Genomic DNA, 22032 nt, shown 5'->3' with positions numbered 1-22032 from the left:
TGAAGGATGAAATTAATATTTTTTCCAATTTGCTTGCACCTATGTTTTAGTATCAGGAGACTTCATACAATGTTTGCTCCGCTTCTTCACATCTTAACGTTCAGAATGCAAGTAGCATTACATACCTCCTTACATAACATAGTGCTATTGTGTACAGAGTACAGTACAGAGGCACTAAGAATGAAGGGAAAAGACCCACTGGGTAAAACGTTTAGGTTTCAGGGCAACACAAGAGGTATGAATATATAGTGTTCTATTAACCTAGTCTCTCTCAGAATTAGCACAATGTACTGTTTGGTGCTTAAAAAAAATAAGATAAAATCAAATGCACAAAAAAAGGCATCTAAGTTAATCATCATCCTATCTGTCTCTCTTCAACGGCAGTTTTAACATCCAGTTTAATTACTCTGTAGAGAGTGCAGCAATATATCACACCCAAAGTGCTTCCTTAGAGCAAGGTTTGGCCTTTGAGGGCTAGAGGCAGTAACTTTCTTGGAATACCGCACAGATTTGGACTAAAAAAAAATTAAAAATAGCTAATTCAATCATTGAGTTAGGAGAACGAGTTCTAACGGCTGGGGAACATTTAAAAGTCTAAGCACATTTTCCAATATGGGTAGAGGGTGCCCTACACAAAAAACTGTTCAATGCAGTCTGTGCAGGATGCCTACTCTTGCTCCGCCAAAGTGAATGCGGAGTTCACGAAAACAGCGGCTGGTCAACCGAACCCAAAATTAATCAAACAAATTGAGTTAATTTCTGAGGATTAAATTGAGAAGAACTAAGATATTATGATAGGTCTCAGCAGTGCTCACAATGACTAGACAGAACACCACACCGTGGACTTGGGCTGGGCAGCCTTGCACTATAGTCTCTTCCACAATCACATTATGTGCAATTCTTGATGGCTTACAAACATGGAAGTGAAACTGATTTAAAGCTAAATAGCACATCACCAAATGAAGGAACTTGGCTGAATTATCAGATTCAAGGCAATGCTTATATATAAATGAATTTCACCCACATCTCTCATCTGAGACTTATTATTAAATAAAACCTGTAAAGGTAATTGACAACAGAATAATCCATATTTTAAAACAGAGTGGATGCAAGTTGGGCTCGAAAGGTTAAAGACGAAATGTATCAGAGGATCACAACCATCTTTAAAGTTCTGTATAAGCTTTGGGCCTTTGGCTGATCTAATGTAATGGCTACTTCTTTGCCAAGTTCATATATGAAACTCACTCTTGCTCTATTGTATATAAGAAAAGGAAAACAAAACAAAACAGATTTTTGGCTCATTCACTTCCTTTAAATAATCTTTAAAAGTTTTAGTTTGAACAGTTCTAAAACTATATGATTCAATTTCAAGTTTCATCTTCTCCAAGAACGAGATTCATCTTCATCTTCATCATCGTCGTCATCATCTTCAGGCAAAAATAAATCTGACGTTTCTGTCTCCTGGGTAAAGACGAAAGATAATGTGGTTTCAGAAAAAATGACACTATCTAGAGATACAGCAGACAAGAAGCAACATTTTGATCTAAACTAATCCCCCCAGTATATTTTAACATGACTAAAGCTGTTTTAAACACGTATCTCATTATCAAATCACACTTATTACAGTAATGAGCAGGTGACAAACAGAATTAGGCAATTGATTCTAAATGCTGTGAAGCAATCACACTTGTCCATCGAATGATCAGTGCTGTTAAGTTACTGAAAATAAGTAGCATGGTTTGTTTCTACAGTAAATAAGAGCCCTGCTGGATCAGACCAATGGCCCATCTTAGTCCAGCATTCTCTGTCACACAGTGGCCAACCAGTTGCCCTGGAAGTCCAACAAACAGAAGATATGAGGCAAAGAAACTCCTGACATTTTCTCCTAACAAACCGAGAAGTTTGCTGCCTCCGACTATGGTGGTTCCCTTTACTCCCCATGGCTAGTAGCTGTTCACAGACCTATCCCGCATGAATCTATGCTCATCGCGATTACTATGTCCCCCAATTGTGAACTCCACAATTTAATTACTCATTCAGTAAAAAAGCATTTCCTTTTGTTTGTCCTGAACTTATTACCTACCAACTTCACTGAGTGTTCCTGAGTTCTAGCATTATGGGAGAGGGAGAGAAAGCTCGCCATCCACTTTCTCTAGCCCACGCATAGTTTGATAAACCTCCCCTATCACATAGCTGTATTTTAAGATGATCCAGGATCGTTACCAGCTTTGTTGAGGTTGACATCCTACATCAGCAGCTGCCTCATAGATTGTTATTTTGGCCCAAACACACATCATGTACTCTAGTTTGTTTTCAAACTAGGAGAGATCTCCTGCAGGAGCAAATGGAACTACCACTTGCAAGCATGATGGTGGTGTCTGCAATTTCTGTCAACTTCCCACTTGAGAAACACTCCCACCACCCATGCAGCATCCCTGTGCTGTTTGTGAGTACCCAGACCTCTAGGAGAAGCTTTGCAAGTAAAACAGGGACTGCAGAAGAGAGACAGGAAAGATCCATTACATTAACAGAGTTTCATTTTAGTTTTCTTATACCTATCCATAAGAGAGATCAACAGATAGGCTGTCATACTGTTCCCCAATTATTATAAGGTTACTAGCTAGTAGGAAGGTAGAATTAACTTTATATTAAGCTAAATCCTACTGTAAACACTTTCACTGAAGAATTATTTCATTGCTCAGGAACTGTTGGTGGTTATTTTGGCACAAGTGATACTTATTTTTGTACCTGGTAAAGTGGAATGGGAATATGCATACAAGATTGAAGCATGGGGATTTCATTAACTTTGTATGCAAGAGTGAGAATAACTCTGGATTGCATGATGCCCTATGCTTCTTGCCTCCCACTGCTAGGAATTCCTGAATATATAAAGTGACCTGCGATGCACATTCCACAAATACACCTGTGCGTTAATTGGATGTTTGGCTATATGAAGTCATGCAGGTGACTTCAGACCAAAAGACTCAAGTTTGCTTTTAGTTTCAGAAGTGAGAATTTCGTAAATCAGGCCAGAAAAGATAGTTAGCATTATTCAACTATTTTAACAAAGAGTTAAACAAGAGCTAAATTTTCTATTAATCCTGCTGAATTTATATTAGATGTATTTAGTGCTGCAATATAGAGAACTGAACCAGTCCACGAGCTTTCTTAAATGGGTATACTCCAGTCCAGAAACAATGACAAACTACTCCAGTAAATTATTCCAGTACCTCTTCCTTAGGCTCCTCCTCCTCAGTTTCAGCAGATACAGAGGGTACCTTGGGTTTGTGCCATGATATCTGAAGTTGTCGGTCTTTGAATTTTAATCCTTGGTTGGCAGCCTAAAGTAGGATATTTCAGAAAATGACAGTTATGCATGTAATATAGTGAGAAAAATCAGTGACAACATACCATTTGTTTGAGCACCAAAAGAAGCTCCAAATACTATTCTTCACCCGAAGCCTTTATAACATTTGTCACCTGCACACTTTTTTTCTGAATTACTGAGTGCATTGTTATTCATTTGCTGAATTACAAATTTGAATCAGCTTGGAAACGGACTGCAACCATACAAGTTAAACACCTAATGTTTTAAAAATCTTTGTGTTGAAGCCAAACAGGAAAACTACTTATGTTAACCATGAAGCATCCAATAACGTCTATCAACTGACAGTAACTTAACCACTTTTCAGTATGATGAATATTTAGCTTAAATATTGAGCCAGCACCATCTCTTCAGAATTAGAGGAATATTAACTGACTAGCCCTGCCTGCTCAGAGCAAGTGAGAAGATTAACCCATGCTGTAGAACACCTTCCACCAATGGAACATGCAGACTACTCATATCATGCTACTTACAATTTCAGCTTCAGAGCGGGATTTGAACGTCAGAACAACACTTAAAGGAGAGTCCTCCTCGTGAAGGCCTTCAATATCTCCAAATTTCTGTGAGACACATCATATTAATAAGGACCATGCATGTTTTACAGTGCAGCACACTAATATACCATAATAAAAGGTAATATGAGTCACTGAAGATTGTTTTGATGGAAAAGAATGTGCACAAGGGAAAGACGTAATGAAAGAGAAAAATGTCACAGGTGTACTGTACTAGTAAAAGCTAAATCCTAGAAGTATGGAGAGTTTCTGGATTTTCATCTGAAAATTGATTTGTGTATTAAGTATACCAATACTATGTTAATTCAAGAAACTATTCAGTGGCTTCCTGGTCACTTGGCCATTAAGATATTCCTTAAAACAAAAGGCTAATTTGTACAGTGAGCCAAAATGGTACTTATGACGTGACAAATTTATTTCACCCCAGCTTGCCTCTATAATGCTCATCATTCAAAGCCATGGTCATGAACACTGCTGCTATTTGACTGGAACACAAAATGAAGACTATATTATCATCTCATATGTCTTCACAGGATTGTGTGGAATGTATGCTTCTCAGCTCTCACTGAACTCCTAAACTGACTTTTATATTTCCAGGTTTAGACAGCAGTTTGCAAGATTGGTGTCAAGAGTTATTTAATGGGAAAGTGCTTCCAGCACTCATGTGCTATGCTGAATATATCAAGTACTGAAAGACTAGTTAAGAGTTCACTACAGACAGGTGCTGCAGGGGAAGCAAAAGATCTGGCATCCCTATTCAGAACTCCTGCCCTTAAAACGTCTGTCCTAAAAAGTACCTGAATTGTCAAGCAAAAAGCCCAGATCAATGACATAACCAAGACTGCCTCCACACACATCTTTTCCCAGCCCAGAGACTTTCATTCTATTTCATATTTGGGTATATACCCAGAATCCAGACACACCTCTTTCAAACCCTTTTGGTCAATTAGATAACATACCTAACAGCCTACCCGGTCCCCTCCCCTCTTTCCAAGCTGAGAAAAACAATAATATTTAACCCAATCCACTAGTACTGTAACTGGGACCAGAATCTGTTCTCAATGTGCGCTTCTGATGGGCTTCAAACCACCTAAATTCCTTTTGGCTATGACAGAACATTGATCCTGCGATTTCCCTCTGAATTGCTTCCTGCACATGTGAATCCCAGCATGAAGAAGCAGACCTTTGCCTGACCTCCATGAATAAGTAGCTATAGCCAGTTCTGCCTTCACTCTTGCTTTCTCTTTTAGCTTCCCTCTGGAGTTTGTTGCACAGTATGTGTGGATTTTTGGAATACTTGGTTCATTTTAGTGGTAGTGCATATTACATGGAACACCTAATATGGTTTTGACTGCTTGAGTCTGTTAACTATCCAGTGCTGATATCTGTATTATTCCCCTCACTAATGTTATTTGCTTTCACTTTATCGTGATTCTCAGTACTCCTTTTAAATGTGTAGATACATTTCACCATTTTGTCAACAGATTCCTTACAGTCATTTGTGTAGGTCAAAGTAGGGACGTTCCTTTAAGTTGGGTGTAGAACTTAAACAGTAACTCCTGGCATGGAAGTGAGAGGTGGTGGTGGAAGGAGTTTTTTCTTCCTTATGTCTGGGATACTTTTTGTGTGGATTTCTGTTGAACTGTAGAGTGGGCTACATTCACCTTGACCTGTGTTTAGCATACACTTGTCTTCCTGATCACATGTGATGACATAAGTATTTGACCATGGACCTTTACTTGGCGTAGTGGTGGTTTGAGAACTGCCTTTGTGCAAGTGGAGACCTTTCCAAAATTATGTAGAATAATATTACTTTCATGTACAAAAAGAGGAATTCCCCCTCCCCACATACACATCAATAATTTCTGATGCACATTCATGGGCTGAGCAAGGGGATGCTTCTCAGCTGGCCAGCATCAAGAGATTTCCTTACAAACATATCCATTTGTGGGTTACCAACCAGAACACTGGAGTGGAAGGCCCTCTTTCCCCCAAAAGGTGGTCCTGCATCCTCCTCTTCGATGAACACAAAACCAAGCGGCAGTTGTGACTGTGACAACCCCTGCCTCCTGACTGCTCAGCTTGTTTAAGAGGAGAGTTCCTTCCTGCTTGTGTGTAAGGAAAGAAAGAAGCTCTCTCTAGGGCACTGATTCTCAAAATGTGGGGACAACGTCCCAAAAGTGGGTCACAACTTTTCACTAGTGAGCTTGATACCTAAAAGCTCCAGCCCTGGAGATGGCACCCATAACAGAGACTCACTGAACTGTTTGAAACATTGTTGCCTGCACCTTAATAGCCTGCTGCTCTGGGCTAGCTCTCCCCAGCTTTGTACAACCAGACTTTCCAGGACAAGAGGCCGGATCACCTGCAGAACCTGCAAAAGAATTGCCATGATCCCTGATTGCCTCTTGATCCAAAAGCCTGAGCCAAAGAGAAGCCATTATTGCAAGGCGAGAGCATCACGTAGCCCTTCTCTGCATATCCCCCCCCCTCTCTTCCTGTATCTTGTGGGAAAAACCTCAGCTATCTACATTAAAGGATTCCCCCTGCCGCCTCCCTGGAATGTGAAGTTTTACAACCTCCGATTTGGTCAAACGTGAAGGACCATCTCAGGATGTATAAATCAAGGATGCCAGCTTAGGAAACAAATTGCCACCTCACCCTATCTCTGACCCTGAAATCTTTTTAATCTCTTTTTGTTGTTGGAAGGAGCCATCTGGAGAATCTCACTCCCCCCCCACCCCCAGAAAAGGGTATATTTTGCCCTACCCAACAAGGCTCAGTGCAGATCTTCCCCCTTCACTCTGCCATGTCTCCCTCGTGTGTTAAGTTCCATACACCCCTCCCTCCCCCCCCACTGTATTCTGTCTACCTCTATGCCACGGATTTTGGAACATCTCCACTTCTAGAGATTGGTAAAGTATCCTAATTAATAACTCCCTCAATATCTCTTACTTACCTCCTTTATCTTTATTCCTATTTTCTTGTACGTGTGTTATTTGTAACATTGAATGAATGAATATATATATATAAACCTTTTAATTTGGAATTCCTGAGTCTGTCTTTATTTGGGGAGTCACTGAGAAAAAACCCTCGTAGACATAGGGCGATCCTGGCTTAATAAATACATAGTTACCGATTGCTCGAGCTAATTCCCCATCCAAAGAGCAATTTTGGTAACAGTTTATTGGTGGAGAATGCGGGCAGCCCCTGCACTTGTGAATGCCTTGTGAAGTCGACGCACAAGCATTTCCATGGCAGACGTAAGGGGAAGTCTCGGTGACTCTCTGAATCTTGACTGAATGCATCACCTGAACAAAATTGTCATATTAAAAGAACAGAGTGTGTGTGTAAACTGTGTGTTTGGCTCTAGAGAGCACTATCTTGTGGGTTGGCTTCCCTCCCCATCTGGAAAACTCTCTGTAGGGGAGCCCTTTTGAAATTCTTTGTGTAACCAGTCCCTCTCTTCTTGAGATTTCTCTGTGGTGTGCTTACTTTCCAGCCACCACCAGAGCTGAGTAACTGAATATTTTTGCGAAACTGAATCTTTTTGTGAACCTGATTGTGAACCTGAATCTTTTTTGTGAACCTGAATTTTTTTTGAGTAACTGCATATTTGAATATTGAGTACCTGAAAACTTGCGATCTGGACGCAGATCATAGCCGGGGTGAGCTCAAGCCCCCCCCCCCAAACAGGAGCGACGGCACTGGCTGTCTGCTACTGAGTGAAACTGAAAGATTGGCCGGGAGCGAGGTGCCCCCCCAATCCAAGAGCAACTGCAAAGTCTGAACCCCAGGAGCGACGGCACTGGCTGTCTGCTACTGAGTAATTGATAGGATGGGCTCGAGAGCGAGGTGCGTCGAGGCCCCAATCCAAGAGCATTGGAAAGTCTGGAGTGGAATGCACAGAATTTCCAATAGAGAACCCTGGAGGGGAGTATCCCCTTGAAACAATATGGGTTGTGTAGTCTGGCTGCAGCAGACTGCACTAGCCTGCCTTAAGCAATGGACCCTGGGTTAAAACCACCCCCAGAGCAATAAAAGAGTGCTTGCAAAAATATCTAATTAGAAATTGTAGCAATTATAGCTCAACTTGAATCCCTGAACTTTTCTTCCACGCTGGGCTGCACCCCCACAGCCAGTGATTAATAATCCAAGGAGCCCGGATCGACTCAAACCCCTCCCTTGATGTGGACTATGGAACGTTTTCCCCCGCCACCCTGAAATACCCACAGGTGGCGTTTCAATCCCAAGAGTGCAGATCAGGCTCAAACCCATTCCCCTGGTTCTCTACTGAGAAACGGATTTCTTTTGCCTCACCAGGATCAGCCAGAGCGATCCACCCTTTCCCCCAGAGCTATAGTTTTCATCATGGCAGGAAAATTGAACAGTGACCCCAGCCTAAGCAAACTAAAGAGATGGCTGCCAAAATTAAGTCATGGTGATCCTTCAAGGCACAATATTGGCAAACGCGACCCTGTTGGATCCCAGGCAACTAATACTGGACTAATGAAGGATAGGAGTGATTTGTCCCACGCTCTCCTTGAAACACAGAAGGAATTAAATCAAGGGAAAGGAGCAATGAAAGCTGCCTTGAGCAGGATCACCTCACTTCAGCAAGAACTAGACCATTCTAGGGCCACAATCCAGTATTTACAAGAGCAAATCATGGCCCAAGACAAGAGCAGAAACTCTGCTGCCCCTTCCCAAATGAGGGAACAGCAGAAGATCCCATGGGATTGTAGCAAGGCAAAACTGCCTCTGCTCATTCCCTCGAGTGACAAAGGGGAACTATCGGCTTCCTCCCCCGCGGAGGAAAGCTAGCTATAAACGCAGCGACCTGCCTACCCCCGCCTTGGGAGAGGCAAGACACGAAGGAAAATTGCAGTAACTTCATAATCAAAATCCAACATTGTGATTTGGTTCAATACGAAGGAAAAATGCCGTTTCAAGCCTCTGTCTGAAAATTACCATGCAATGTGCATCTCCCCCCCCCTTTTCCATCTCTTGATCCTATGGGCTTTTCCCATGCAATGTGCATCTCTTCTTGCCATGCAATCTGCCCCACCTCTTTCCCCCTTTTGAGTGAATGTGTGTGTGCGCGCATCCCCACCCCCCTCTCTCTTTTCTAAACTTCATTCTGTACTATTCCTAGTCAACTGAACGAACATGCAAAAAGCCTCCTCAGTGCAGGAAGGGAAATGGTTAAAGAAGTGTGTGCCTAGTTTTAACTATGTAATGAAAGAATTAAAATCTCTGCAACTCAATGTTAAGATGTATAGCCTCTTCGGCAACGAAAGAGTTAACAAGTCAAGCTGTATTGCCATGGGGGAGCGGATCTTGAGGGAAGATCCCTGTGCAGCTCTCTCACTGTTCTTTAAATTATAGCAGAGCCTCCCTGGCTCAGGGAAGTGTGTCTGAACCATAAAGAGTACCAAATAACTTGTTTTCCTTTGCAGGAAACAATGACATGTCTCTGTGTATCTCTCATCACCCTGTGATGGTTTTAAGTAAAGATTTTTACCGGGGCTTGTTTCTTGAGAAAGGTATGGCCAGCCTTTCCCAAGAATATCATCAACCCCCGTCCACCTCTCCAAAATAAAGGCAGTTTTCGCACAATTTGGCAAAGAGGAAAATGAAGTGAAATTACATGTGTGTATATGCCCCCCCCTTGTCTGCTTCATATTGAAACTTGTATGTGTGTGTGTGTGTGTGTGTGTGTGTCGACCCCACGGTACCAGGGGAAGGCACTGGAAAGAGATATTTTGTGAGTGTATTGAATGAAGTGAATATGGAGTGTCTATTTCATTGCGCAATGAAAGCCTTTTTTAAAATTTTCTTTTATGTGAATATATGTGTGGACCGGGGTACTGTATAAAATGTGATGTGTTCTCCAGCCAGTTAGGAATATGTGACCCAGTGAAGAGTCTGTGTGAGTGCATCAGAGCAAAGGTTTCCTTGTTTGTTTGTTTTTACCCTATGGAATGAATGAGGGAAGGGACAGCTTAGTACGCTTTGCTTCCCCCCCCCCCCTTTCAGCTCCTCACTCGATATTTTCTGGGTCTTGTAGTCATTTATTGTGGTGGAAAAAGGAATGGTAAAAGTATGTAGAAAGACAGGATTTTTATAGAAAGTGATGGTTGATGGCATGGCATCTACTGTGAGGCTGCTACTCATAACAGATGCCTGTTAAGGTGTGTTTTCGTAAATGGAAGGTTTTGAAGGTATGGAAATGAAAGGATTTGACAGAGGTGTCTATGTGTTTCAGAGGGGCTGCACTGAACTGATGCAGCAGTAAAAGGAAACTTTCCCCACAAAATAATGGTCACAGCCCAAGATTGTAATATTATATGTAAACAATGGTCTTGCCCATCCCAAGATTGTATTGTTATTTGTATGTATAAAACGCTTAAAGGCAGTCCTGTCCCATTTAAATCAATGTTCAGGACTTGCATTGTACTTTTCCAAGCAGCACTTTGCACATGCCCAAGTGCTGCCACAAAGCCCCATTTATACTCCTTTCATCTGATTGCATCAGAAGAAAGGAAGTGGGGAGAGAAGGACACCCGGTCCAGTCCGGTCCATTTTTGTTTTTTTTTATCTGAAAACTTTTAAAGGAAAGGGAGATATGACCCACTTTTTATTTCTTTTGGACTTTGAATTTGAGGGATTTTTTTTTTTGAAGTTCCTGAACAATACCTGATCATTTGCAATGGATCCATTTTAATCATTGTGCCTTCTAAGAATCCAGCCTAAGTTTGTGATTTAGTTTATATGATTTTGGCCTTCTTCCATTTTTTTTTGAATTTTATTTTTGAGGAGTTTTAAATGCTTCAACCTAGCTCTTTCATTCCCCTTGCGGAGTACCAATGAATATGGCTATCAGAGATATGAAAGGGGGGAGCCCCCCCCCCACTTGAAGGATCTCTTCCCCCCCCCCTTCTTCTTGAAATGAAGATTGCCTGGTATTCATTAACAATCTTGCCTCCTGTTTTCCCTCCCTCCTGAAAGCCATGCCAACCAGCCAGGAAACCGGGAAGAGAGGCAACGCACTACCAACTTTTGTTTTGTTTTGTGTGCAGTGTTTTAACTTTCTCTCCACCTTAATGAGTTTTTTTTTCTGTTTTGCGTCAAGGAGCAGCTGTCCTTGGAGTGATCCTCCAACCACTAATGTGTATAAGTTCTATCCCTAAATATACAGGTCTCTGCTATCAGTCACTGGTGGAACTCCCTGCTGCGTGCTCCCCCCCATAGTCACCTCCCAGGCAGGAGACTCTTGATCTGAAGCAATGCTACTTCAGCCCACCTGCGGGGAGAAAGGAGGAGAGTCAACAAGGAGCTTGTTGTAGGGGCATACTTAGGAAATGAATCCCTGTCTCGAAACAAACATGCTATTGGGTATATATGAGTCATTCAGTCCCAGGTTACTATGATGTATGTATTAATGCAAGGATGGGATTGGTTCAGATGGGACCCTGCGCTGACATTTGAAACCCAGGGCTCCCCCTTGTGCCAACCTCCCATGTAAGGAACACACACACCCCCAACCAAAACATTGGGTATCCAGACAACTGCCAACTACCGCTTCCACTAGCAATGTTCTTGCACTGTCCTTTCTCACAAGGACTCATTAACAAATTGACTTAACCCTTTCCAGTACTTATAGTCCTATGATTTCTTGTTATTTTGTAGGCACAGATGCTTAGGTTTCCCTGCAAACAGCCATGCTGATAGCTTTAGTATACTAATCCAGATAGCACTGGTATCCTACATCCATTACTTGTCTGTACCTGCTTCACCTTCCAAGGTTTTATATTAGTTCAATGCCTAGACTTAATGATTTAGTAATGTTTACAAACTTGCCAAGTTTTATGTATGTTAGCATTAGGATTTTTCTGAAACAGTTGATTGCCCAAGATGGAAAGATTAAGATAACAACCTATCTCAGCCACTGCATTGACAGAATAGATTTTAGATATTTATATGTGTAGTCTCTTTTATTGGGTTTAAACATGAATGTTATGATTTGATCCCATTGGATATATATGTGTGTGCAAGCTGCCATTCTTCCTTTACCTATGCTTTCACACATCTATGAGTTTTTGGTAGATGGATGCAAAAATGGCCCAGCAAAACGATAGTCACCTACCAGGCTACACGGCTCTCCTAAAAGCAATATAGAGACCTGTGTAACCCCTAGGCTTGCTCTTAAGTTTTTATTATTTTCTATTTTTGACTTTCCAAGGTGGGGACAACATTTGGCATCCCCTAGACAAAAATTAAAGGGAGGGACTGAGGGACCCCCCTTCCCCCCTCTAAAAAGGTCCTGCCCTTGGACAGTCAATCTCTTTTTGCACCTGAAAATGTGTTTTTGCTTCTTCATGTGTCAATCCCCTGACACCTGCTTTTGCCCTGAAAACCAGTAAGGCACCCATCATGCTCCACCATTTGAAGATCTGCATGTGCCAGGCCCTCTGGGGCACGTGATTTTGCACCAATTTCTCTTTTATATAAGGATATAAATGTGTATGAGAAGGCTCGCTTTTGTGTTAGCCTTGCAGCCCGCTCTATTTCCAGCTCACTGTGAACCAATTAACCCCTTCCACAGTCTTCCGGGTATACATCCAAGCAAGAAGCATGAACAGCCGTAAAAGAGCTGTAATTTATGGAATTGTTTCAGCAATGTTATTATTATTATTTTTTGTAACCAAAAAGTGAAAGTGATACCGAGCCTCTAAGCACCTGGAGCCCTGCAAGCGTCTCTATCATCAGCCTGTAGCGAAGACCTAGTTAAGCTAATTAACCCTCTCCTTGCTATAGATATGAGCTCACGAAGTGCTCTAAGGGGGGTGCTTTCCTATTTCCTACATTTTAACTTAATTGCGATGCCAGCGGAAACTTTCCTTTCCTACTAACTGTAACCTTGTAAAGAAGACTGACAGTTTTTTTCTCTGCAAACTGCAACATCCAGAGTTTTTTCTGTACAGTTTTCTATGTATTGTAAATAGCAGATAGCCAATTTAGTTACTCTCTCTCCTTCTTGTTATCTTTAAACTAGTTAGAAAATCAACAAGTGTAAATAATTGTACATATATATCTATACCTCCTAGCACATCTCTATTCAATGTATCTACTTCTCACGAGTAGTAACAGCAAAACCAATATAGCACCCAGGTGTTTCCAATTCCCATGGCTGTCACCTTTTTAATCTGGCCCGTTTTTAGCTTAGATTGCAAAATGGCTCATACACTTCCCTTTGATTTATACATCTCCTGGGTCTCCAATCAACACTACAAGCAAGTTCCAGCGACTCCAAGTTCCTGTGTTCCAGTCCGTTCCTGTTTCTAACCCGCTGCCTGCTGTTTCCAGCATTCCTGCTTCAGAGCTCCTGTTATCCTGCCTCCAGCAGTTCCTAAGATCCAGTTTTTGTGGTGGCACCGTCACAAAGTTCTGGAGCCACCAAAGGGGGGAATTGATACCTAAAAGCTCCAGCCCTGGAGATGGCACCCATAACAGAGACTCACTGAACTGTTTGAAACATTGTTGCCTGCACCTTAATAGCCTGCTGCTCTGGGCTAGCTCTCCCCAGCTTTGTACAACCAGACTTTCCAGGACAAGAGGCCGGATCACCTGCAGAACCTGCAAAAGAATTGCCATGATCCCTGATTGCCTCTTGATCCAAAAGCCTGAGCCAAAGAGAAGCCATTATTGCAAGGCGAGAGCATCACGTAGCCCTTCTCTGCATATCCCCCCCCCTCTCTTCCTGTATCTTGTGGGAAAAACCTCAGCTATCTACATTAAAGGATTCCCCCTGCCGCCTCCCTGGAATGTGAAGTTTTACAACCTCCGATTTGGTCAAACGTGAAGGACCATCTCAGGATGTATAAATCAAGGATGCCAGCTTAGGAAACAAATTGCCACCTCACCCTATCTCTGACCCTGAAATCTTTTTAATCTCTTTTTGTTGTTGGAAGGAGCCATCTGGAGAATCTCACTCCCCCCCCACCCCCAGAAAAGGGTATATTTTGCCCTACCCAACAAGGCTCAGTGCAGATCTTCCCCCTTCACTCTGCCATGTCTCCCTCGTGTGTTAAGTTCCATACACCCCTCCCTCCCCCCCCACTGTATTCTGTCTACCTCTATGCCACGGATTTTGGAACATCTCCACTTCTAGAGATTGGTAAAGTATCCTAATTAATAACTCCCTCAATATCTCTTACTTACCTCCTTTATCTTTATTCCTATTTTCTTGTACGTGTGTTATTTGTAACATTGAATGAATGAATATATATATATAAACCTTTTAATTTGGAATTCCTGAGTCTGTCTTTATTTGGGGAGTCACTGAGAAAAAACCCTCGTAGACATAGGGCGATCCTGGCTTAATAAATACATAGTTACCGATTGCTCGAGCTAATTCCCCATCCAAAGAGCAATTTTGGTAACAAGCTGCAATGCCAGGGGGAAGGAAGAGAAGAGGTGAGACAGAAGAGGAGGCTTTCCGATAATGGCAAATTGAGGACTGCCTTAGCATAATGTGCAAAATAGCCATGAAGCACAGGCTGTTGCCCAATAACGCTAATAGTAATTTATTAAGTGCTAATATATGTGAAGTATTCCTGCATTTTATGTTGAGGTGGGGCAAAGTAACATGTTCTACTTTGTGACCCTCTGCAAGCATGTTCTCTGGATAGGCAGCATTCACATTTTCCAAGTAATTAAATTAGAGTGGAGTTACTTTGCATGTCAGTCCCAAAAAAGTACAGTGGCATATATGCAACCAAGGATTCTTAGGAAGAAGGGGTGGCAATATTCTGACGACTTTGCCCCTAAGGGTTCACTGACACCCAGGGAACAAAATCTGAGGACTTGAGTGGGCTATGGCAGGAGGTAGCAGCAAGAAAGCCCCACAGATCTTTTGGATACACACCTGTACATTGAAAAATGGGTCCAACTTCAGAAAGGTTGCGAACCACTACTCTAGTGTAAAAACAGAGTCAGTCTCACTTGAGTGGTAAAAAGTCACTCCAGAGTGATTCCAAGCTTGAGAAGTGTCTTTTCAATCTATGACAGCCCTAATGAACCATTTTAGAGAAATATGATTGAAAATATGTTTGGATAAGAAAATCATAGATCAGGGAAGGATAACCAACTGGAAGCTACGGATAGCTACTATTTAGAATGGCTAATTTGCCACTGAGTGCGCAGAGAGACACAGGATGCAATCCCATCACTACTTCCATTTAAAAGAGCAGACTAAATTCATACAGAACTAGCCAGTCACCAACACAACCAAAAGGGATGGTGTTCATTTTTATAGCAGATACGCCTTTATACAGACAGTAGACAGGTTAGATTAAATCTTAGTCACAAATAGCTAACTTACTGCGAAATGCTGCAATAACTCGTCTTTTTCCTCTTCCACAAAGCCCCTGATAGTTAGTGCTTTGGGACGATGATCTACCACCATATGGTTCACTGTTCCTCTCCCTCTTCCTCCACGGCCTCGTCCTCGTCCTCTATTTTGAGCAGACATTCCTTTTCCACGACCAACAGGCAAGATACCTAAACGGGCAGCCTACAGGAGAAAGGAATTGTCTTCAGCTTTTGTAAACATTGTGTTTTGTACTGTTTACTACACGTAATGGGCTTGTACCTTCGAGATCCATGAGTGGAACAGAGGTTGTGATGTGGGGCTTATGGAATGGGAGTTCTCTGTTCCCCCTTCCTACTGCACTGAGCCCTCCCCCTTTATTCCTAAGGGTCAGGAGACCTTCATGAACAGCTTAGGGGGTAGACCAGGGTTTGCAAATGTGTGTGTGTGGGGAAATTAGTAGAAATCTCCCCCCAATGGTAATGCCTGTCTGCCACTGGAACCAAGCCACATGATGCAAGCCGATATTATTATAATAGAGCAGATAATGTCGCAAATTCACCTCCACCTGTAACTGGTTGAGCTTTTTCCTTAACTCTGTTGTATCTTCTCCTGAAGACAGCCTCTTGTGATAGTCTAGTTCTGCATCCAAAAGTTCCTTTTGTGCCTTGAAATGCAAGAAAAGATTAATGAAATATATTTGCACTTTGTTTCTGTTTTCTTTCAGTAGTGGTTTTGATACAGGTCCTTTTGGAATAGTTTCTCACCCCCAACCTACCTCAGTGCTCACAGAGTGCATTTTAAAAAAGAGGGGCAAGAGAAGAAAATGACACACACTAATTTCACAGCACTGATACTGAGTGTAAGCAATGCTGATTCAGACCACATGACCTCTGGAGGTGCCTTGTGGAACTACAGCTTTTTGTTAGAAAGCCAAGGATCTCAGTGTTTAATTTTTAAGGAATTTAAAAGGTACTCATGGTTGCAGGAACATGTTTGAATAAAATGGTAAAATATTCTACAAGGATGAAATAAGATGGATAGGACTTTTTTTTAAAGTGCAATTTCACTGTATTTTAAAAAATCCATTCATTTTTATGGAGAACCAATTCAGGATAAACATATCCTTTAGTTAAGTGCAACAAGTTGATCACTATGTTAAAAGAAATGACATTATGAAATATGCAGGTCTACTTTCTGGAGCATGCCAGATTTCCAGCACTGGTCTTCATGCTGAGTCCAGTGCTATGATGTAATCCAAGTTTTATAGGAGAGCAGATTAAAATGATAATTCCTAATCTTAGGCTGCTGCACTAACAACGAACAAGAACTGTACAAGGTGGATTAATTAAAAACATTATTTACATTAATTAACATTCATAAGGTCAATGTATTTTTTATGGATAACTTTGACCCAAAATTAATTAATATTAAGCATTTCTTTCTTGACTTTCTCTGCAAGTGGTCTCAAGATGGTAAAACCAACCCGCTGGGTACCTACACTAGGGGTGAGCACCAATTTTTTCGGATTTGGTTTAATAGACCTGAAAATTTGCAAAAAATCTGGAAAAAGCCAAATACTTATTTTGGCCTTTCTCAGAAAATTGAAAAAGTTTGGGTTAATATACCTGAACCCAAAAAACACGTGGCACAGAGCTGAAGGCTGGGCTCAGAGCGAGCCCAGCCTTCAATTTTGCATCCCTGCCACCTTTCAACTCAACATGGAGTTTGGAAGCAGTGGCAGACCCAGCCTGCAGGTAAATGAGGGAGGAGGAGAGGGAGAGTGTTCAAAAATGGCGGCAGGGCCAAAATTTGGCATTATTCGAGATCAGCTTTTTAAGCTCCCTTTTATTGCTACCATTTTTTTCAATATGACCCCCACAAATGTATTTTTCAGGGTTTTTTCTCCCAGTTCGGCGTTATCCAATGCACGCCCCTAATCTGCACTATAGAAATACTGAAATAAAGTGCTTTACTGTATTTTTGCAAGTGAAGAGTTTTGAATTAGCTCTCCAGGCAAACAAGCTAAAAACAAATGGCACACTTATCTTTACAATCTATATCTTCACACTTAGAACCTATCTCCTTGGTTTAAAACCAAGGATATGCCTTGTACTCTGCACTATCTGGGTGGTTCACATATGCCCACCAGTGAAAGAAAACATCTATCCTCAGATCCAGATAGTCAATTTAAAAAAATGTGGTGAATGATTTTGCTACTGATTTCGCTTCACATACCCATTGTATGGATCACACTGGGTGGCAATGCAAAAGGGCTCTGGCAGATTGCGGATGTTTGTTGCATTCCCCTCCGGCACTCCTTTCCAACCCCAGACATGCTGATTTCCACACAGGTCAGGGGGCTGATGTGAGGATGAAGGGGATGCAACTGTCCCTGTTCCGTCAGAGCTGGATTTGGTAGAAAAGGAAGTGATTTCCCCCCTTCACCCTCCTCAAAGCTCCATGTAGGGCCATGGCCATGAGAATGAGCAATCCTTAAAACAGGTCTACTGAGGGGGAGGGGGGAATGGGACACATGGCCACACTCCTTCCACTGGTGATTTCAGCAGATATAACCCAATATCTTCCTTAACTAAAATTATTAGAGTCACCTCAGTTTTAGACTTCAGTTTTGATGTCGTAGAAGCTGAAGATGAAGTTTTTAATTCATCTTTCAACTGAGAGATTTTTCCTGTTAGCTCCTTCAGTGTCTTCATGGTCTCTGCTCTCTCCTCTGGTTTCATGGCTTTATTCTTTTCTAGCCTGGATATCAACATCTATGTGAATGAAAATAAGAAGACCATGTTAGATTAAGTTAAACTTCATCCAAGTCAGCCATTAAAGGCTTAAAATGTTATGTACTGTACCTTCTGAAAAACAAACATGATACACATTAATGGGATAAAATACAAGCTTACCTTTTGACATTCTATTTGCTTCTCTAGCATTTCTTGCTTTTTCTTCCTCATATCTTGTTGCAGCTTCATTGCCTCCTAACAAAGAAGAAAATGCCAGTGAAATAAATAAGCATGCTCTAATTAATGTAAATAGAAAACCAATTTATCAGTTTATTTTTCTTAGATGATTCTGCAAACATTGTCAATTTGAGGTGGGGGGGAACATACCAAACGAAACGTAACTGTCCAGTGGAGACCACAATTACGGTACTATAAATTGTGTCAGAAACAATGTGTGTAATTGGCAACATAAGGCTCAGATCTCAGCTATGGTTCCTAAAATGCCGTTGCTTCCCTGTCCTGTGCATGAAGTCAAACAAATTTTAAATAAATACCTAGGCTCACAGTCAGCATAACACGGTTTTCAGTACCTCTCACCCACCTCCAATCAGGCAAGTAACAAAATAGCGGAAAAAAACCCTTGTTTTCACAAAAGGAAGTCAATTCAGAAATGCACTGCTGAAGAGCCCCTTATATGCAAAGTTCATCTATTTGCTGATGGGAAGAAATAATCCAATATGATGAAACTGATTTGTGTTCCAGAAGACCTTTCATAAGGCGGCAGACTCATCATACTTATGCCAAAACATTGTCAGTTTCAAGGTGAAGCCTGAAACAAACCTTTCTCATATGAACTCTTGGGAACTTGCCCATCTGCTGAACATGGGCTTTGATGACTATGCAAACTAGATTTCAGTAAAAGGTGCACTCCATTTCCAACTATGGGCAGCACTAGTCAGATAATGTGCGAAGTAAAGGGTTGGAGTCTTACAGCACCAGTGGGAGATGCAAGAAGATTTCTTCCATCTTCCCCTTACCTCATCAGCCTCACCTGTTTGCTGCAAAAAGGTGATACTGAGGGTTGGAGGACCTGCATGGATGAAAAGCTATGCCATACAAGATGCTTTACTGAGGAGGGAAAGTGGGCAAAATCACCCCTTTTGCCTCCTCCATCAGCAGTCTTGAAGCACCACAGCTCAAACTGAACAGCAATTTTACTAGCTTTCTGCTTCTAACTGCAGGTATCCATGTGGCATGGCTTTTCATTAATGTGGATCCTCAAGCCCTCTAAGATCACATTTTCAAAGCTCACAAAAGGGGTGGTGAAATCCACTTCCAATGGCAGCATTTGCTGGCACCCCATGGAACACAACCTGTTGTATCAAATACAGCACAAATAGCAAGCATGTTAACAGTTACCTGTTTCTTTTTCAGAACTTCTTGGACATCATGGGATTTATTTCCTGTACTAGACTTCATGGATGTCTTTAAGTTAGAGGAACTGTAAACCATCTTTGTGTGGGTAGTAGATGTTGGAAACATCTGAAAATAGTAATTTAGGATAATACATATATAATGCCATGATGAGGCTTTTGCAAGTACCTAGCTATCCTGTATAAAAAACAGTATTTTAAAAGATGAAATCACACTGCAAAATTCTCCAGTATTTTTTAGGTTGTGTGGGGATTGTTTTTTTTTTTAACTAGGGTCCAAATATTGTCCACACAGTAAACTCATCACAACAAAGAGGCAGACATCTAGCCCCAGTTTATTAAGAGTTTCTGTAATACTGCATACTGTTGGAGGGCAACGAAGATAGTGAGGGGTCTGGAGACCAAGTCCTAGGAGGAAAGGTTGAAGGAGCTGGGTATGTTCAGCCTGAAGAGGAGAAGACTGAGAGGGGATATGATAACCATCTTCAAGTATTTGAAGGGATGTCATATAGAGGATGGCGCCGAGTTGTTTTCTGTTGCCCCAGAAGGTTGGACCAGAACCAAAGGGTTGAAATTAAATCAAAAGAGTTTCCGTCTAGACATTAGGAAGAATTTTCTAACAGTTACAGTGGAACACGCTTCCTTGATAGGTGGTGAGCTCTCCTTCCCTGGAGGTTTTTAAAGCAGAGGCTAGATGGCCATCTGTCAGCAATGCTGATTCTATTACCTTAGGCAGATCATTGGAGGGAAGGCACCTTGGCCATCATCTGGGCATGAAGTATGGGTCACAGGGTGTGTGGGGGGGAGGGTAGTTTGGAATTTCCTGCATTGTGCAGGGGGTTGGACTAGATGACCCTGGTAATCCCTTCCAACTCTATGATTCTATGCATGGGAAATGGGGTGGACCAACAGAGAAGGTGGTCAGCTCCAGCTACTGTTCTACAGAACCAAGATTCACTTCAGTGCATTATGACCAATGTTTTGCAAGTTCTGATCAACAAGATTCTGTGACATCACAGCAATTCAGCTAGTGGCTGGGGAAAACTCAAATGGTACAGTCTGTTGGTACTTTTTAACTATGGCTTTTTGGCAAAGGGCAAAATTACTATCATTACTTCCCTGATCATCTTCTTGGTTCAACACCTCCTTCTTCAACTAGAATCTTGTCAGAACGGATTTCCTAAATGTCTATCATGATGCACTCTCACCCTTGCACACACAGAAAAAAACCTCACTTGTCATAAACAAATGACATTTTGGAATACAGAAGAGTTTAACTGGCCAATCTAAAAAGGCAACTTGTTGTCTTACATTTTATTCATCACCCCACAAAAATTCAGCTTGGTCAGGAACGCAGATCACACCACAATATCAGTGCCTGACTATAATATTCCTTATCCTGCAAAGTACTAAAATCTTTTGTCATACGATGGGAGCTTATAAAGACTTGGGAAAAATAATAAAACTGGCCCTGTGATCTAAGCATTCCATTTCAGAGATCATGAATGCTCAAGACCACCTGAAATACTCATGACAGAACAAAGAAACAAACCAACACATAATTACTAGCCATACACAAAATGCTCTGTTTAGATGCTAATGTACATAGTTGCTTACCTGAGCATCCTCGGCTGCAGCATTGGACTGGCTAAGCAATAGATGGTGAGAATCCGGCTGATTTCCACCAGTTGCTCCAAGGCGATGTTTAACTGGAACCTTGTTAATGACGTAGGAACCCGATGTCAGTGGTTTATTTGCTACCTGCATGGATGGGCATAAAACAGAACAATGTGATTGCGTGTATTTTGAAGTAAAGAATTAGAAACCCAAAGTATTCTTTAGGGGGTAGGAGAAAAACAGTCCCGTCTGAACATGGGCACTTCACCTTTGGCACACTGCTGTGCACTGTTACAGCTGGGGCCTGTGACAGAATTTGTTGCTGCAGGTGAAGTTGGTGATGAAGTGGTGGCAGGTTCTGCTGCTGCTGCTGGGCGGGTTGCAATGGCTGCTGTTCATTGTTTTCTCGGTGCCACAAGACTCTTATAAACCGATTGTTTAACACTGCCTCTGTGCTTGAAATGGCTTTTCTGGCTTCATCATTTGTTAAGTACTGAATTAAAGCAGCTTCAGGATCACTTCGGAAGGCAACCTAAGGAGTATGCATTAAAATCAGTCAGTATTACCAGTGGCAGAAAATCAATACCGAAGACATAATCCGGTATTAAAAAAATATTTCCTGTCCCTAGTTCAAATGCTACATGATGAATTCCACTTGTGTAATGTGTTTCCAAGTCACTTTTCTGGAAGAAGCCATGCACCCATGTTGCCAGAAACACAATTCCTGAAAGCCTAAGAAACTTCAGAAACAATCCCAGATTTGAGGTGCAATGCCCATTTTTAAAAGAATATTTTAAGCCCCACATGTATTTTCCTGTTAGCTCCTATACATAGAAATTCAGGTAGTCATTAACAAAACCTTTTTGGGCTTGCAGGTACATTGACTTCAGATTTTCCTGCAAACTGGTCGCATTTTTCAGGTTTGTAGAATGATCAGACCCGTCTGTCCATGGCTCCATTCTCTGGATTTAAT

General features: G+C 41.7%; 1 protein-coding gene across 1 annotated transcript in view; it reads right to left on the bottom strand.

Moving 5' to 3' along the window:
* Positions 1-826: 826 nt before the first annotated feature.
* RBM27 (RNA binding motif protein 27) overlaps positions 827-22032 on the bottom strand; it is a 45914-nt gene continuing 24708 nt past the window's right edge. The window contains exons 12-21 of the mRNA XM_056862875.1: positions 21328-21591; positions 21060-21203; positions 19429-19551; positions 18190-18264; positions 17884-18048; positions 15834-15938; positions 15284-15475; positions 3859-3945; positions 3231-3341; positions 827-1461 (exon numbers count right to left, since the gene is read on the bottom strand). Coding sequence (XP_056718853.1) covers positions 1375-1461; positions 3231-3341; positions 3859-3945; positions 15284-15475; positions 15834-15938; positions 17884-18048; positions 18190-18264; positions 19429-19551; positions 21060-21203; positions 21328-21591 — 1353 coding nt within the window. The 3' untranslated portion in view covers positions 827-1374. The remainder of the gene's footprint in view (positions 1462-3230; positions 3342-3858; positions 3946-15283; positions 15476-15833; positions 15939-17883; positions 18049-18189; positions 18265-19428; positions 19552-21059; positions 21204-21327; positions 21592-22032) is intronic.

This window comes from Euleptes europaea, chromosome 1 (genome assembly GCF_029931775.1).
Source record: "Euleptes europaea isolate rEulEur1 chromosome 1, rEulEur1.hap1, whole genome shotgun sequence".
In the NCBI taxonomy this organism is placed as follows: Eukaryota; Metazoa; Chordata; class Lepidosauria; order Squamata; family Sphaerodactylidae; genus Euleptes; species Euleptes europaea.
This window is presented reverse-complemented; position numbering and strand designations above follow the sequence as displayed.